The following is a 19299-nucleotide window of genomic DNA, read 5'->3' on the forward strand; positions in this document are numbered from 1 at the left end:
CTATCTGACGTACATGCAAACACCATTAAACCTTAGTTTGACTTAACCTTTAACGCCATGAAACCAACATGAAATGCACTTGATGTAGCAAATTGACTATAACTCGCGGTGCTTCCTTGAATTTGCAGATCTCAGTGTTTTCCACCCACCATTTTTTTATATATAAACAATCCATGGTTAAGCTATAAATAACTCCATACCGCTTTCTATGTTCTTCAATCGCAAACCCTTTTGCACAAGTGTTAGTATAACAGTTGGTGACTGTGAGAGATTGCACTGTGTGAGCAATGAGAGATATAGGGAAAGTAGTGCATGGGTTGAAACCAGCCCTGCTGATGTTGATGGTGCAGATTGCATTTGCTTCCGTGAACGTGCTCTACAAACTTGCCATAAATGATGGAATGAGCGTGAGAATAATCACTGCCTACCGTCTCATTTTCGCTGCAGCTTCTACAGTTCCTCTTGCTCTTATTTTTGAAAGGTATCCATAGCCCCACAAGCTACTTACACAAATCATTGCATGTTTATGTCTTTGTCATTCTTTACGTGACATTGTTAAAATGGTTTTACTTTCCTACTCTTTGCAGGAAAAACATACGAACGCTGACTTGGAGGGTGATTTTAAAGTCATTTTTCTGTGGACTATTCGGGTAATTATAATTACGTACACTCATCACCCTCGATTTTAAAGCTTTCAACATTATTCATGTACGTTCTCACATGATGATGCAATAACGTGACAGGGGAAGTCTATTCCAAAACCTTTATTTCGAGTCCTTGAAATTGATTTCAGCAACATTTGCTTCTGCTGTTTTTAATCTCATTCCTGCCGTCACTTTTATCTTGGCCGTCACTTGCGGGTACGTATTACTCTTCAACATATTAAGATATTATTCAATGTTCGTATTACTGATAAATTAACATTCTTTTTTAATTTCCTTAGTTTCGAAAAACTAAATTTCCAAAGGGCAGCTGGTAAGGCTAAGGTGTTGGGAACGATAACAGGCGTTGTCGGGGCAATGATGCTGACCTTTCTCAAAGGTGTAGAAATCAACATCTGGACCTCCCACATTAACCTTTTGCATAAAAAGGGTACCACAGAAACGCTAAATGGTGACTCTGGAAGTAAATTGCTAGGAGTTTTTTGTGGTCTTGGAAGCTGCTTATGTTTTGCATTATGGCTCATTATTCAGGTGAGCTTAAGGATTAATCACCAACCACTTAAATTCGTCACTACAGATACAATTGAAACTAATCTGTCTGGTTAGTGGCAGTGTTGTGGTTATAACTGATTATAATATATATATGATACTTCAGGCTCAGATGAGTAAAGAGTTTCCAGGCCATCACTCAAGTACAGCTCTGATGTCAACAATGGGGGCAATTCAAGCCACTGTTTTTGCCCTGTGTATTGAGAAGGATTGGAGCCAATGGAGGTTGGGTTGGAACATTAGGCTTCTAGCTTCAGCATATTCGGTATGCTAAATACACAATTAACAATTAATTAGCGTATTAGTTTGGTGAAGTAATAAATTAATATATGGTTGACAATGTTGTAAAATTGTTGACAAAATCATTGAAACATTTAGTTTCATTGTCCTTAAGAACAGTTTCATTGTTCTTAACAACTTATCTTTAGTATATTATGCAAATTTTAACTTATAAAACACTAAATCAAGAACTGTAATTTTATTGTTCTTAAGAATTTATTGTGCAAATTCTAATAGATAAAACACTGTTGGTGTTTTTGCAGGGAATTGTGGCTTCTGGAATAATGGTTGTTGTGATAGCATGGTGTGTAAGGATGAGGGGTCCATTGTATGCATCTGTTTTCAATCCTCTACTGCTAGTGCTTGTGGCAGTTGCTGGTTCCTTGATGTTGGATGAGAAGCTATACGTAGGAAGGTATATATATATATGTACCAAAACATTGATATTCCATATAATGATGATTAAGTTTAGTTTATGATCTTGATTTTTTTCAAACATGTTTAATTAGTGTGATGGGAGCAGTGCTAATTGTGATGGGATTGTACATGGTGCTGTGGGGTAAGAGCAAGGAAATGAAAAGAGTGAGTGACTTAGAAACTACTCCAGAAATTGAAGAAATTGAGGTTGTTGTGACGTGTAGGGCAACAGAGGATGATAAAAGCAACGACAAGTACAACTGTAGTGAGAGGAACATTATTGAGAAGTGTAATGATAATGCATCAAAAAGCAGAGATGAAGGACAAGACAACGAAAGTAATGGGAAAGAAGATATGGGTAGCTCTGGGAAGCCTTGAAGACCTAAAAAGTACAACGAAGAATATAGAATGACAGAGGGTACATAGTTGGATGCAAAGCTAACTCATCTTTTTCCATTGCTGCCACCTTCAAAAGGGAAAGATTTGATAGTTTACCCACAAAACTTTATTCATAACCACTTCTGATAATTTCAATCTAAGCAAACATTTATTCTGCTTTTGAAATAATTTCAATCTAATGCAACTTTGGAACTGGATGAAGTACGTTTTCAATGCCATGCAAATTTACGTTTTGACACAGTTTGCTGTTATAAGTGGACACAAACAATCCTTTGGATCGCTTTTTGTTGTCATTAGAGGTGACTTTTGGGTTTTTTCTCTCTTCTTCTAGGCCCACATCGATTAAAATGACCGCAGAAAAAAAATATAAAATATATTTAATTTAATTTGATTTGTTTTAATTTTACTCAAATTATAATTGATCACGAAAATTGGGTTCGAAGATATTCATTTCTCTATTTTATTTTATTTTATTCTTTTACTTTTCTTTTATTAATGTATATATGAATTTTTTTTCTTTCTGCTTTTCATTTGGTTTCTATTCTTTTAATAATAAATGCTACCGTTATCTAATTAGAATTGGATTTAGTGTAAATTTATTTCTAAAATATTTGTAATCATAGTTATTTAGTGTTTGAGGATTTACCGGTTTTATCAGTTTAGAAATACTATTATCTTTAGTTTTGATTTTGGTAGTTTCTTTACTAGGCTTATTGAAAATTTGTTATAATTTCTACTTTTAGCTATTACTATGAATCCAAACAATTGCTATATAGCTATATAAGAAAAACCACCTTAAAATATGAGTGGCTGTGGATTTTATATGATGATGGAGTATATTGTTGTTAAAATTGTTAGAAATGTGTTTGATACGTTTTGGTGGATGGAATTAATTTTGAATTCGGTAAAGATCGAGTTAAAACCATATTGTTCAACTTTTTTGCTGATCAAAATAGTATCCATTAAAAACTTGATAGAGTTGTAAAAAAATTCAGAAAGTCTAAGATAGTTTTGAATAAACATGTGTTTCATTTTACTATTTATGTTTTTTTATCTAAATGAATGTAGTGAGCATAATTATTCACAAAAAAATATATATTGTTAAATTTGATATATAGTTACAATTTAATTAATTTCATTCTTACATTTAATTAAATATTCTGACTATATCCATTTTTTTTTCTGTTTTTAATAATGATTTTCAAAGTTGTTTATAAGTAATTTATTTAAATATATTGAAATCTAAACCAGATAAAAAGAATTATTTTATTTTAGAATTAAATATATTTGTAGTATTTGAACTTACGTTAATTCTAAATTTTGATATATTTTTTTCAAACTTTTAAAATAAATAAATATAATTTTTTAACTCAATTTATTTTTTAAATTTAGAGTTATATTTATTTTTTTTAAGTCTAAAACTAAAATATATTAAAGTTTTGGATATTAAACAAATTTTATTTTCGAAATTAAAACTATATTTTAGGTAAAGAGGTTAAGTTAATATATTCTTCCTACTTTTTCATCTGTACTTCTTATTATATTTTAATTATTTTAACATTGGCATATAGAAAAAAAATATCTACAAAGTTCACAATTAATTATTTAAATAAATTAAATATATTTTTAAAAAATTTAATGGCTTTTCAATTTTATAAAATAAATACCTTGTAATTAGTCATCTTTGTATTTTAATATTTATTCATTCTTTTTATATTTTTTGAAAATGTTTTACAAAGACGTTGAAGATTAATATAAGAAAAACTTGACTCAAATAACCTAACGGACCAATTTAAATCAATTAACGGAACTTATATATTAATCTAATCATATATAAGAACTTTGTTCTTATTATTGTCATATCAAAACTTTTAAAAAAAGTAGGTCGAATCTGTCACCAATAATTTGATTTAAAGCAAACAAATTGAGTATAGGACAACAGAAGAAATTTGAATAGAAAAAAAAAGGGAGAAAGTGCCTCTTATAAGGTAATATATACGGAAAAAGAAGACAAACAAAATTATATTATTTATAATTTTTTCTTTCTTTCTCTTCCGACCAAAATACAAAGGTATCATATCCTTTTTATCATCCCTAACTTTAGAGGACCATCTATTTTACTTCCTTTTCATGTACATAAATATTGCAAGAGTTGGCACAATATGCAACTTACATTGTGCTACTTTTAAAATGTGTTTTCAAAGAATAATGTTAGATGCCTAGCTATCAATATGATTAAATTTATGGAAAGAAAAAATATATATCTGGCTTCCAAATAAACAAGATAATATTCCAATTTCAATTTGTCACACCAAATGATAAGATTGTTTAAATATTTCATTTGAAAGTTTGTAATTTGTCAATAATTTATTACTCTTTATCTTTAATTGTAATTATTTTACTACTGAAAATAGAAAATAGTAATGAAATCATTAATGTAATAAAAAATATTTCGAATAAACATAATTACATTTCGTTTAGGTGTAAATTCATGTATTTGTTATTTTATATGAATGAATATAATCTACTTTCATAATTGATTTTCAATAATATTATGCATAAAATTAAAGCTGTCAAAACGGGTAATCCGGCTCGATCCGGCCCGACCCATCACGGGTTGGTCATTTGTGAGTCAATCTAACCTGTCTCATTTATTAGCAAGCTAAACAAATTTGAACCCGGCTCGACCCACCACTGCGAGTTAAACGGGTTGGTTCATTGGCTCACTTAACTATAAGGCTTTGAGAGCTACTCCCTCCACCACCCCAATTGCTCCCTACACCTCTCCATATTTTTTCTTATTCCAAAAATATCCTAGGTTAAAATTTTTTAACTTTTACCATTTAACTTTATTTACCTTTTTTAAAACCTAATTCTATAGCCCACACCCCTTCACTTTTCTCTTTCTCTGATTACACACAAACTTCACCCCCTCACTTTCTCTCTTCTTCACACAGAGAGCCCCCACCCCTCCTTTCTCTCTTCCTCTCTTCTTCGCACACACAAAACCCCCACCCCCTCTATCTTTCTCTTTGTTTATTCTTCCCTTGCACATTTTTGTGGTTACAACATTCTTCTTTTTGTATACATGCTCTGTTAATGGATGTATGTGGTGTGTTGTGTAAGAGGAAGAAGCAGAGAAACGTGAAGACTTGAACGGATGTGGGAAATCCATTCAGCTTCAACGGATCTTGAGATCCGTCCACGGATGTCGAGATCCGTTGAAGACTGACCCGATTTCCCACATTTGTTAAAATCTTCTCGTTTCAACTCTTTTAATTTTTTTTGTTTTTCCTTTATTAATTTTTTTTGTAGATTTTAATTTCTTAACATTGTAAATGTTTATTTATGTAGATTTTACATAATTTAATAATTTTTGTAATATTTTGTATATATAAAAAAATTGTTAAAAAATAAAACAAATCGTTGAAAAAGAAAAGTGGAAGGGTGAGGGCTGCAAAATTAGGGTTTTAAAAAAGTGAGGGAGTGGGAGATACATTGTTCAACGGATCTTGATTTAAAACTTTTAATTGTAGGGCAAAATAGAAATGGAGAGGTGCAGGGAGCAACCTGTGGTGATGGAGGGAGTAACCCTCTAAGGCTTTTTTAAAATAAAAAAATTATAATTTTTTTTAATTCAAATCTAAATAAATTTCACTCTAAAAGGATGTTAAACTTTAAAGACAATTCAGAATAAAAAAAAATCGTACAATTGGCGTAATCCAAAAACAAGCACAAAAGTCAAACAAAATAAGATTTTAATATTGATAATTTTTGTATCACTTGTCCGTTTGTAATATTAGAGTCTTGAATAGATAAATCTATAATATATTTCTCTCTTAAAACATCTTTTTTTTTTATCTCCATCTATAATATAATAAAAAAATGCTAACTAATAATATTGAAACAAAAAATAATAAATAATTAAATTAAATTAGGTGCGTTGGTGAGTCAACCCGACTTACCACGGGTTCAACCCGGTGAGCCACTAGTACAAAAACAACGTATAACGTAACGCGTTCAACATCAAACCATTGAATAGCCAACGTTAAAAATGATCGGTGACATTTTTGTAAATAAATGCAATTATTAAACGTCGTTTAGAATTGTAATTCGACGTAAAAGGATATAAAACGTCGAATGTTCCAGCGTTAGACGTTAAAAGGTTAGTGAATTCAATAAAAATTTAAGGGGAAGATTGAAAATTCAGATGTGTTGGGTTTGAAAAAATGTAATTTTTTTATGCGGGTTAGTTTTCAACCCGGTTCACTTAGAATCCGGCTTTCAACCCGGTTCACTTAGAATCCGACTCACTAGTACAAAAATTGCGTACAACGTCGAATATTTTGAGCTTTTAACGGCGAATAAATTTCAGTTTTTGGTCTTTTATAAAGCAGAAATTATGATAAATTATACTATAATCAATAAAATTTATATTTTTACTTTGAAAATAATAATACATTAAAATTAATTTATAAATATCTGAGTAAGTTAAAATTTTAAAAAATAGAAACTTAAAAGTATAATATTGTGAGGAGAAGTAAAATTAATATTGCAAAGAAGTAACTATTGATTATATAAGCAAAATTATAAAAAAAAATTATGTGGAACTATTTTATTTGCAAAATAAGGATAACTGCATTACTTAAATTAATTGAATACACACCAAAAATAATGTATGTATTTAATTGTAAAATATTAATTTATTATTTTAATTACTTTAATTAAGATGCTTTATATTTAGAGGCAAAGTAGTTGTAATTAGGACTGAAAAAAAAAACTAAAAAATATTAGGTATATAAAACTAACAAACAATTTTTTCTGAAAAAACCAAGTAAAATATATATTAACTTATCCATGAAACGTGTTTAATATTTTGTACAACTTCTAAATCCCTTATTTTAAAAAATAATTAAATTCAATATAATAACATGAAATAAATATATAGAGATGTAGAAAATGTTATCATGAGATTAAGCCTGTCTTATATTAAAACACGGCACAATTTACAAAACTAAGACTACTTAAAAAACATAGTATACACACGTATATATACACACTCATTCTAAATTACTACTTAAAATGCTACTAAAATAAATTTATATACAATTAGATCATGTAAGGTATGTTCATAAAAGTTTATATATATATATATATATATTCATAAAATATGATAGATATACATGACATTTAATTATTTGACTTATAGGCTAATGATTGATAATTTATTAGTGGAATGGTAGCTATGTTAGGAACATGAATGGTCCATTGGTGATACAATTTGCTCCCTCTTTTATAGCATGTATTATGCAATTGTTGTTGCATAATGAATAATAGGAGCTTATGGTTTGTTACTAACCAACTCTTCAACAATAGTTTCCTTGTCTCTCATAATTGTTTTCTTTCAAGTCCAATGGTCTAAAGCACCTTTTTCTTTTTAAGACTAATTATCTTTTTTTTAAGGGATAAGGAAGGATCACAAATTTCAATTTGAATGATAAGTTTAAAAAGAAAAATTATGTGAACAGGATGATAAATTAAATTATATTTGTAGGTATTATTTGTATCTGTTAATGTTTTTTAACGAGAAATCTTCACATTAATTGATTATTAAAAAATATAAATAATATTTGATATTTTAAATTAAGTATGTAAAGAATCGTTTAAAAAAAAAAAAAAAAAAAAAAAATAGAAGACAAGGGAGGAAGCAACGAGCGCTGCCACAAGGGACAGCAAACGTTGCTTCCCCTTAAAAACAAAACAAAAAGAAAGAAAAAAAACAAGGAAAGGAAAGAGAAGAAGGGGAGAATAAAGAGTAGGGTAGGGGTTCAGTTTTAGGAGGAATTTCTTGCTGCAAAACTGAGAGAAAGGTGAGGTGAGCTGCTGTTGAAGCTGCAAGGAGACTTTGGTGGTGCATTTGGAAGAGTTGAAGAGTTGCTGGAAGTTCTGGGAGAGAAGAAGAGGAGAAATTTTGGGAGTTGGAAGTGATTCAAGGAGATCTTCAAGAGGTAAGGGGAGCTAGATCTTTTGTTTAATTGTTGTAATAGATTGAATTTGATGCAAATATGAGGATTTAGAGATGAAATTGGAGTTACTGGGTTTCTGGAAAACCAGATGTGATTCTGCAGAATTCTGCAGAAACACGTTCGTCCAAAAATGGGGTTCGACCATTTAGGGGTCGGCCAAATTATGAACGTTCGGTATCTTTCTGAACGTTCGCACCAAATTCAGAACGTTCGGTTTTTGTTCTGAACGTTCGTCCTCGTAGCTCGGTTTGCGCGTTCGTCCGAGTGTTCAGCGTTCGTCTTCGGCCTGTTGCTGAACGTTCGTCCAAAGAAGTGTTCGGCTTAAGCGTTCGTCCAAAGTGTTCCGTTTGAGCGTTCGGTTTGTAGGAGTTAGTTAGCGTTCGTCCTTGTTGAGTTTTAATGATATTAGGGTTCGGTCTTAGTAGATTTTGTTTCTGTATGTGTAAATAGTCAGCGTTCGGTCTTGTTCTGTTGAGCATTCGGTTGTAGTTTAAATTCTCATTTTGAGCGTTCGGTCTTGGTTTCAATCTGATTGTGAGCGTTCGGCCTTAATTCGATTTCCAATCTTAAACGTTCGTCCATATGGTGTTCGGCCTTGATATTTAAGCGCTAGGTCAAATAGTGTTTAATTCAATAGGGTATTCAATGGTTTAGCGTTCGACCCTGTAGCGTTTAATCTCATAGCGTTCGGCCCAAGTACTAGATCTCAGCGTTCGGTCTAAGTTCTCTATTTCAGTGTTCGATCTTAAGTAGTATTCTTAAGATTTAATCTTGAACGTTCGGTTTTGATGTATTAGTGTGCGTTCGGTTTTAAATTCAGAATCCTTAATTTAGATCTGGAACGTTCGGTTGTAAATTGATATTCGTAAGGTTGGATCATGAACGTTCGGTCTTAGTGTACTAGAAATTGTAGCGTTCGTTCTTTTAGGATTCGGATTTAGCGTTCGTCCAATATGGTGTTCGATAAAATAGCGTTCGGCCTAAGTACTCGATCCCAGCGTTCGGCCTAAGTATCAATCTTAGCGTTCGTTCTTAAAGTGCTTTCGGTGAAATAGCGTTCGTCCTAAGTATCAATCTTAGCGTTCGTTCTTAAAGTGCTTTCGGTGAAATAGCGTTCGTCCTAAGTATCAATCCCAGCGTTCGACCTAATGGTGTGATCAGTGAAATAGCGTTCGGCCTGTTAGTAAGTAGCGTTCGGCCTGATAGTATAGGGTTTGATATCGTCCGTCCAAATAGCGTTCGGCCTATTGATTGGTTATTAGCGTTCGTCCGATGTTTGGCAATTAGCGTTCGTCCATTTGGCAATTAGCGTTCGTCCGTGGTGTTCACTTAATAGCGTTCGTCCTGGGTGGTGAATAGTGCTCGTCCAAATAGTATTTTACAAATAAGTTGGATTCCGAGTTCCTTTGCTCTTGGGTTGAATTATGTGTACCAATGGTTGGAATATTGTCTGTGACGTGATTTATTTGAAATATGTGAATGTATGAAATATGTCAGGATTTGTTGTGTTAATATGGCGGTATCTGATTATTCATAATTGTGGTTAAGTTTGAGAGTAACAATATGATTCATGGACGTAATTCCATGATCCTCAAGGAGAGGATACATGGTGGTGTTTTGGGGGGTTGTATAAAATGATTACATGGTAGCTCAGTTTTGGGGGTCATCCTGAAACTCCAATGGTCTTTCTTCTCAGGTAGAGAGGATTGAACATGTGGTGAGGAGTAGCAGGAGGTCCTAGTCTTGGGTGCTTCCATATGACCCAAGGTGAGTGATAACGGATTAACCTCGTGATTGTGGCCGGGCGGGAGTGCCCAAAGTTTCACCAGGCGGGAGTGCCAGAGCGGGAGTGCTCAAGTTCCATAAAGCCACCACGAGTGCAAGACCCGCCATAGCTCGGTAATCATTCTAGTCCGGACGAGTCGGTCTATAAAGCAACGAGTCAGGGTATCAAGTAACAAGTCTTGTGATGTCAGTTTAACATGTTTGGATGAATGTTTACATGTCATGGGAGTGTGTGAAATATAAATGATTGCATGAATTAACTGAGCTGTATGTATAATATGCTTTTATATCTAGCTCACCCTTGCATTGTTTGTGTTGTGTGCTGTTTGGGTATGTTTCTTTGGCGATGATCATCCACTTGGATGGGAGCAGATGGTGGAGAGGAAACTTTGGGAGCAGCTCTTGAAGGAGACGGCAGTGCTGCAGCGTAGATTTACTAGTTTTTATTTCGTGAACTCGATTAATTACATTTGGTGTAATTTAAGTTTTAAATTTTCCGTAATTTCCATGGGAGATTCCAATAATCGTATTGTCAATTCCGCACTATTTATTAAGGATGACTGTAATCCTTAATTACTCTTGACTGCTTTCCTGTATTATGCATGATGACGTCCTTATTATATATGCATGATGTATATATTTGGGACGTTACAAAGTATGACGATGAATATGTATATATATGCGTATTTTTATCTTCTTTATAAATTATTAAAATATTTATAATTTATGAAGTAATCTAAATTTATATATATATATATATATATATATATATATATATATATATATATATATATATATATATATATATATTTTGATTTATTTTATATTTATAATTTAGATTTTCAAAATATTTTTTTAACACAATTTTAATTATATTTTTTTCATTGAATCAAATATATTAAAATGATTAAACTTATGTTATTTATTTTATTTAATTCTTAATTTTTGTTTCATACCCTTGTTTCGATAAAATAATTTTCAAAATCTATCATGAATATGAATGATAAATCTAAAACGTATGTTTTCTTTTTGTCATACTCTTAATTTTATATTTTTTTTTGTGTAATTTAGTTTTTTGAAGAAATTTATTAGTTTTTTATGATGTAGAATATAGATTTTATGATTCTTTGCACAATTCTTTTTGTTTTTTAATTCATTCAAATAAGTATAATTTACTGTAATTGTATAAAGACCCTTCATTATAATATAATATTTTATTTCTATATTTTTTTATCAATATCTGGAATAAATTAAAATTCAAAAAATGAAATATTTATGTTTGAATTTGAATTGTTGTTATTAATATTTGTTTTACAATTTTATCAAAGTGATGTATTATAATATTTATTAGTATAGAAGAAGAGATCTTGTTAGAGTTAAGAGAAAACCAATAAAAAAGAGTTTGAAATATTTTTAAACTTTATTATTTGTTTTTTTATGATTTTTTTTAAAATAATTTTCAACTTGTCTTTCTTTCTATTTTCTTAAAACAATGAGTATCAAGATTAAGATTATAAGTATCAAATCCAAAATTTTCACAACAATAAACTCTCTCAATATATTTAAAAACTGTATTAATTAAAATTTAGAATAATAGAAAAATAGAAACGTAGTTATACATGTTACATGGTGAGAATAAAAATTAGACAAAACTTTCTTATTGATTATTTGACGAGGACTATAATTTACTTTGAGAATAAAGATAAGATAATGAAATTCACCTCCATTTAACCAACTTGTCATCATCTTTAACAAAAGAATAATGATATTTTGATAACATTTTAACATTATCTACGTGTCATTCTTTGATTGGTCCAAAATTACTTCACAATCAATAATAATAACCATGAACACCAACATTGACCAATCACAGAATGACACGTAGATGGTGTTAAAATGTTGTAAAAAAAATAGTCAAAGTATCATTATCCTTAACAAAATGCGTGAAAAGTGAATGAAAATTCACAATGTTATACTTTTTTTCTCTCTTTCAAAATCAATATAACCTACAAATTCATCACACCTTACAATTCACCACAAATGTGCACCATCACCATCATACTACCCAAGTGCACAACTCAATGTTATTTTCATTGAACAAGTCATCCATAAAAAAAAAAAAAATAGAAGGAGAAGGAAAGAAGTTACACCACCTCGTACAATCGCCACCATACCCCGTCATTGTCGCGCTGTCAGAGCACCTGTAATTGAAGAACAAAACTAAAAGAGTTGGGTATAATGAGGAATTAAAACGGGAAAGTATTTAAGAGATTGTTACTTAACAACCAAGTTCTTGCTTAATTGTACAGCCAATGAGAGAAAGAAAGATTGAAAAGGACATCATAAAGAGAGAGATGATTTTTAGTTTTAACTCTCAAATTATGCAACTTCTAGGAAATTATATTAGTGAAACTTTTTATATATTAGGAAAAAAATAAAAGAAAATTATATCTTTAAGAATAATTTTATACACTGTTTAAAGTTTACTATTTATAATAACTGTTAAATTTATTAGAAAATACGTTTATCATATAAATATAATATTAATAAAATTTGAATCTAATTACATAAAAAATTAACATTATTTTTTATTGAATATTTTAAAAAATTGAAAACAACATAATAAAGAGCGAAATAGTTTTTAATTTTAACTCTCAAATTATACAACATTTAGAAAATATTTATTGAAACTTTGTATGATATTCTATTTTTTCATTTTTATCTAATAATACTTGAATTTTCTATAATAATTTCATAATAAGTGATCACATATATTTATTTTAGTGAATTGTTATCTTGAGAAGAAAACGTTTTTAAAAGCTAGATAAACTTAAAAGGTAGCAAATGAGAAACACATGTAATCCTTATAAAAGGTAAAAACAACTTTTGACTTAGTTCATTACATTTTTATAGTTATTCTACAAGCGAAGAATTTTTGTTTCACGTAGTTCTTTAAATTTTCATTTTCACATTGAAAAATGGTCATATACATTTTAAAATTTTGTTACTTTATGTGTTTTATTTATTTTCATTTGTTCATTTCAAGTTAAACAAAGTAAAATCAAGTTATCTGTTTATTAGGATTTTAAGTGTAAGTCTAAGTTTTACATTAAATAAAAATGAGAAAGTAGAACATCATAACGTCGAAGATTCATAGGTTTGCACCTCATTTATATATTACAATTTGGCCTTATCTCTAGTCGATGTGGGACTTCCAACACACCCCCTTCACGCCGAGGTATAGACATCTCATGCGTGATAGTAGAAATTGGGTGGTCCAATAGCGGCCCGCTTACGGGTGGAAGAGAAGAATAGAATGCGGTTTGCACCTCATTTATATATTATCATTTGGCCTTATCTCTAGTCGATGTGGGACTTCCAACACACCCCCTTCACGCCGAGGTATAGACATCTCGTGCGTGATAGTAGAAATTGGGTGGTCCGATAGCGGCCCGATAGCGGGTGGAATAGAAGAATAGAATGCCCACTTAGAACTCGCTAGGATAGGCTCTAACCATGGCTCTGATACCATATTAGAAAGTGAGTTTATGCCTAACTCATCCCCACAAAACCGGCTTGTAAGGTGAGGTTTGCACCTCACTTATATATTATCATTTGGCCTTATCTCTAGTCGATGTGGGACTTCCAACACACCCCCTTCACGCCGAGGTATAGACATCTCGTGCGTGATAGTAGAAATTGGGTGGTCCGATAGCGGCCCGATTGCGGGTGGAAGAGAAGAATAGAATGCCCACTTAGAACTCGCTAGGATAGGCTCTAACCATGGCTCTGATACCATATTAGAAAGTGAGTTTTATGCCTAACTCATCCCCACAAAACCGGCTTGTAAGGTGAGGTTTGCACCTCATTTATATATTATAATTTGGCCTTATCTCTAGTCGATGACACACCCCCTTCACGCCGAGGTATAGACATCTTGTGCGTGATAGTAGAAATTGGGTGGTCCGATAGCGGCCCGATTGCGGGTGGAAGAGAAGAATAGAATGCCCACTTAGAACTCGCTAGGATAGGCTCTAATCATGGCTCTGATGCCATATTAGAAAGTGAGTTTATGCCTAACTCATCCCCACAAAACCGGCTCTGATGCCATATATAAGTGAGGTGCAAACCTCACCTTACAAGCCGGTTTTGTGGGGATGAGTTAGGCATAAACTCACTTTCTAATATGGTATCAGAGCCAGGTTAGAGCCTATCCTAGCGAGTTCTAAGTGGGCATTCTATTTCTTCTCTTCCACCCGCAATCGGGCCGCTATCGAACCACCCAATTTCTACTATCACGCACGAGATGTCTATACCTCGGCGTGAAGGGGGTGTGTTGGAAGTCCCACATCGACTAGAGATAAGGCCAAATTATAATATATAAATGAGGTGCAAACCTCACCTTACAAGCCGGTTTTGTGGGGATGAGTTAGGCATAAACTCACTTTCTAATATTTATATCTTTCCAATAAACTTTATCTTCCTCCTAGATATACCCAATACTATTATTACTTGATACTTTTGGTAGAAAGACTCATATGTGCAAACATGGCCAGAACATTACTATAAAAGGTTCGTTCCAAGATACCGAATAGATTCTCATGTAAATTGTATCGTGGCAATGTAACTACAAAAAGTGTTTCTTCCATAAGTCACCAAGTCTGAAGCTTGTACTTGTAAAAACAAAAGTTGCTACGAATAAAGAATCCTATGTTTCACTCTCTGTTCAAACCAAACTGATGTATGCTATCACTATTTAAAATATGTTCTGAAATATGGTTTCTTTGTGGCTAAAGATGACTTAGATAGTGAAATAGTTTCAGGAATTTAATTGTAAGGGGTAAGAGTGAGTGTATATATATATATATATATATATATATATATATATATATATATATAGAGAGAGAGAGAGAGAGAGAGAGAGAGAGAGAAAAAAAACAAGGAGATAAGTATGAGTGTGGAAATTGAATCAAAGTATCGAATGGTAAGAAATGTAATTTTTTAAATATCATTTTAATTTTGGTTATATGGTTAAAGTAAATTATTTATTGTTAAATATCCAAATATTTGTCTTAGATATTTGCTCGATGTAATTGGAAGATTACTTGCAAAACATCTCAATGTTATAATAAGTAAAAATTTGATCATTAATATGTATTAAATATAATTACTTATAATATTTATAATTTTTGGAATGAATTTTTAATTTTTAATTACAACTAAATTACTAGAAATCATACTTTGCATTAAATTAATTAGTGTTAATGATAATTTCATGATACTTATCCCATTCTCTCTAGATAATAATCATTCGATCTCTAGTATATATCTGATTCTATGATCTTACAATATAATTTCCCATTCATTATTAATATCTAGTTAAATAGATAAATGGTAATGAATAGAATCAATTCATATTTATTGCAATACGATAAGTATATAAAAGAATATTAATGAAAAAATAAAATATATTTAAATGAATTAATCCATTTAATCCACTCAACTAATATTACAAAATTTCTTATTCATAAAAAGTTAAAATGAATTTAATTAATTCCTGTAAGGCATGATTAGTTCATTTGAAACCACTGCTTATACATGTAATTTATGAGCTGTAGTGGAAGGACTGTTTACTGATAGAAAGAACATGCACATTCACACATTTTTGCCACCAAAAGTTATTCCCTTTCAAATCATCACTTTGATTCATTGAATCATGCTGCTTTTGCACTTTTAGGGATATATCTCAACACCATCTCCATTCTTCCTTTACCAAAAAAAAATAAAAAAAACTTTAACTTGTATAAATTATCAATATAAAAGTTAAATTGCTAGCCATAAAAATCATAATAGATAAAGTTATTTTAAATCACTATTATTAGCTTGATTTTATTAGTTATTGATTATCATTAACGCGCTTAATCTTATCTGAATTATTTGAAACGGGCCTACAAGGTTTGCAATGTTGAGAACACTGAGAAGTTAGTTGTAAAACACTTCCTCGACATGTCCTGCTTCAACCTTCCTCGGCAGCACACAGGCACCAGTGTAAACCAGTCAAACTAAGATCACTATTTCAACTTTTAGCTTAATTTATGCAAAACATTATCTAACATTATTGTTTTTCACAAAATTTCTATTTAACAATCAACTGTTCGATTAGCGTGTACTGTTTTGCTATAATATATAAAAAAATATAATTTTATACTCGTAGAGATAACTTCAAATTAAAAATCTAAGATCATTAACACTTTTATTTCTTTTAAGAAAATTATGACTACCAATTTAAAATACGAATATGAAACTTAAGAATTCAAATTAAGTACATCACGTATATTGGATATAATAAAAAAATACTATAACATTGTTGGTAAGATAATAAATAAATTTTCAATTATCTAAATAAGACATATAAAAGAGATTTTTTTTAAGAGCGTAAGCCATTAATAAGTTAATTAAATTAAATTTACAATATTTAAATTTGACAAATCGATGATTAATAAAATTATGTTAATTAATATTTTAATGAATCAGATTCTGACAATATATGAATAGTTTAAGTCACTGGTCTGCCATGAAATAATGTAAAGTGATGAAAAAATATTGCTCAAACACGAATTCGCAAATTCAATGTACTACATTAATTATGGTAACACATCAACAACTAATTTTATAGTATCGTCAATATATAATATATTATTTGGTTATATAAACAAAATAACTAAAAAATAAAATAAACTCATGACTTACCACTTAGGATAAGATTTACTATACAAATGATTATATTGATTAACATAAATATGGGATAACATTTTTCTAAAGAGTGATAGTTTAATTTTAAAACGATAAAAATATCACGTCACAAAAGAAGAATATATAAAAAACATAACAATAATAATAAGACGAGTTAAATATGTTTTTAGTTCATAAACTATTAGTCGTTTTTGGTTTTCGTCCTTCTTTCAAAATAAGATACAATTTAGTCTTCATTATTTTCGAAACGTTCGTTTTAGTCCTCAAAACTTTGGTTTTAGTCCTCGTTTTGTTGACTAAATGAGAACCAAATTTTTAATGGTGTTAGTTTTTGAGAGCTAAAACGAACGTTTCGAAAAAAATGAGGACCAAATTGTACCTTATCTTAAAAGAGGGACGAAAACCAGAAATGGCCAATAGTTTAGGGATTAAAAACATATTTAACCCTAATAAGATTTAACTTTAATGGTACAAGAGATTGATATGACTCAATTTTAAAAATTTGTAAATTTTTTATTTTTATATGATATTTTATTTTTTTTTATTTTTGTTTAATTGTGAGAATTAAATTTATATTTAGATTTTCGAAAAAAAAAATGATACGAAGAAATAAAAAATAGAATAAAGAAATAGTGAATGGCAAATACATATACCTAACTAATACCAAAAATAGTTGAAATGTTAGAGTGTTGTGAAAAGGAATATTAAGAAGGAATATATTGTGAGGATAAGGGATATGGTGCTGCCAAAAGACTTTGTTCCTTTGATTTTGTGAAGTATGTGTGAGAGAATCCGAGAAGGAGCATGGGAAAGTGGCTCCACGAACCACTGCGAAAGCTATGCTCTCAACACAGGTAGAGTCAAACATACCACATGTACTCTAAATGTTTATAACAACTTGTGCAATCACTTTGTGTGGATTATAAATTCATAATTTTTGTTTCACTTTCCAATAATCTTCAACTCCTTTTTCTACCAAATTCTCCCACTTTTCAAACCTTCTAAAAATTAACAATTTTCCTTTATATTTATATTCGCCTTAATTCATTTCAAGCTCCATTATGGGATTTTTCTTTTCCACTTTTCTTTCGTATATTGCCAGATATCATACACAAGCTTCTCTTTCGGCTACGATTTGATACGATCGAGTTAATAATAATTATTGTCTAAATGAACAACATAATTGTAGTAATTAACAAACATTAATCAAACAATACGCAAACCGAGTGATGCATGATCAAGCCTTAAAATATACTTAACAAAATCAATTTAAAAAGACGAAAAGATACATGGCAATTTCCATAAAGCCATAAAAGAAGACATAACCCAAAAAGACAAGCGTACGAGACTTTTCAAATTTTGGTAAAGCAGTAAAAGAAGCGATTTGCCGGAGCCGTGAATTTTAAACATAGAAACAGATTTTTCGTTTTTGTTTTTCGTGGCAGTGTATGATTATATGAGTGTTTAACATATTCTGAAACATGATATGCATACGAGAACCAATGAGTATGAATGTAGCATATTCTAAAACATGAAACGAGAAACATTGAAGGAGTAGTTGGATAAAGTAATGTGGTCGTAGGCCATGGTTGAGCAGCAACATTAATTGAATCTGCTGAACGGTTCAAGTAATCTTCGCACAGGAATTGGTCCAGTTTGTCTTCCACTGTCCTCTGCATCTGTCAGCTTCAAACCAAAGCAATGCCAAGCCAAAAGCGTAACATCCAATTGGCAAGACGTCCCGATTGACCTATTATTTTATTTTACTTTTTGTTATATTATTATTTTATGCCTTGCACGTGCCGATAAAAGTTAAACCTAAAATAAATCTTTATATATATATTATCTACTTTTCTAATTTCATAATTTTAGGATTAAATATTATTAAAGTGGACTGTAAGTGTAACTCAATAACATAAAATTAGTTTGTAGGATGAAATTTACAATTATTTATAAACTATGAATTGGTCTTATCTCTAATTGATGTGAGATTTTGAATAAATATGTTTCTAGTATCTTGATTACTAAACATAATTTAATTTTTTTTTAAATTTATTTCATTTTCATCGTACTTAATCATGTGTAAAGGCAAATTCCAATTTTGTTTTGACTGTAACTAAAATTAAAAGAAAAAATATTACATTATTTGGATGATTTTTATATATAATTTAACTTTTATATTTTATATTAGCTTTTTCTTGATTTTGTTGTGTTTTTAATTACTTGAATAATTATTATAATATATTTTAATCGTTTATTTATCTAATCACGCCACGTCATGTTAATTAATATGATGACACGAGTGATGAATGTTATGTTTGGTAAACATGTTAAATCATCAGCTTCTGATTAACTTCTATCATTAAACCGAAAAAAAGTTGTTTGACTGATCAGTTGTGTTTGGTACTATCTCATTACCTTGTAACTTT

The 19299-nt window shown here is 30.4% G+C and overlaps 1 protein-coding gene across 2 annotated transcripts; it reads left to right on the top strand.

Annotated features, from left to right (window-relative positions):
• Nucleotides 1–234: 234 nt before the first annotated feature.
• On the top strand, nucleotides 235–2503 carry LOC108342672 (WAT1-related protein At1g25270). 2 transcript variants are annotated; one of them, XM_017580465.2, is made up of 7 exons: nucleotides 235–481; nucleotides 588–650; nucleotides 744–860; nucleotides 944–1193; nucleotides 1318–1476; nucleotides 1754–1905; nucleotides 2000–2503. In XM_017580465.2, the coding sequence occupies exons 1-7, from the start codon at nucleotides 288–290 to the stop codon at nucleotides 2283–2285; spliced, it is 1221 nt and encodes a 406-aa protein (XP_017435954.1). In that variant the 5' UTR covers nucleotides 235–287; the 3' UTR covers nucleotides 2286–2503. The 2 variants fall into 2 exon arrangements, with proteins under 2 accessions (XP_017435954.1, XP_052735271.1); XM_052879311.1 differs by having other exon boundaries at nucleotides 2132–2503.
• Nucleotides 2504–19299: the final 16796 nt, after the last annotated feature.

Source organism: Vigna angularis, chromosome 6, assembly GCF_016808095.1.
Source record: "Vigna angularis cultivar LongXiaoDou No.4 chromosome 6, ASM1680809v1, whole genome shotgun sequence".
Classification (NCBI taxonomy): Eukaryota; Viridiplantae; Streptophyta; class Magnoliopsida; order Fabales; family Fabaceae; genus Vigna; species Vigna angularis.

Bases quoted from the DNA above. Each gene is read 5' to 3' on its own strand.
- LOC108342672 (XM_017580465.2), top strand. From the start codon at position 288: ATGAGAGATATAGGGAAAGTAGTGCATGGGTTGAAACCAGCCCTGCTG. The intron at 651-743 runs GTAATTATAATT...ATAACGTGACAG, and splicing joins TTTTTCTGTGGACTATTCGG to GGGAAGTCTATTCCAAAACC. The intron at 1,194-1,317 runs GTGAGCTTAAGG...ATGATACTTCAG, and splicing joins CATTATGGCTCATTATTCAG to GCTCAGATGAGTAAAGAGTT.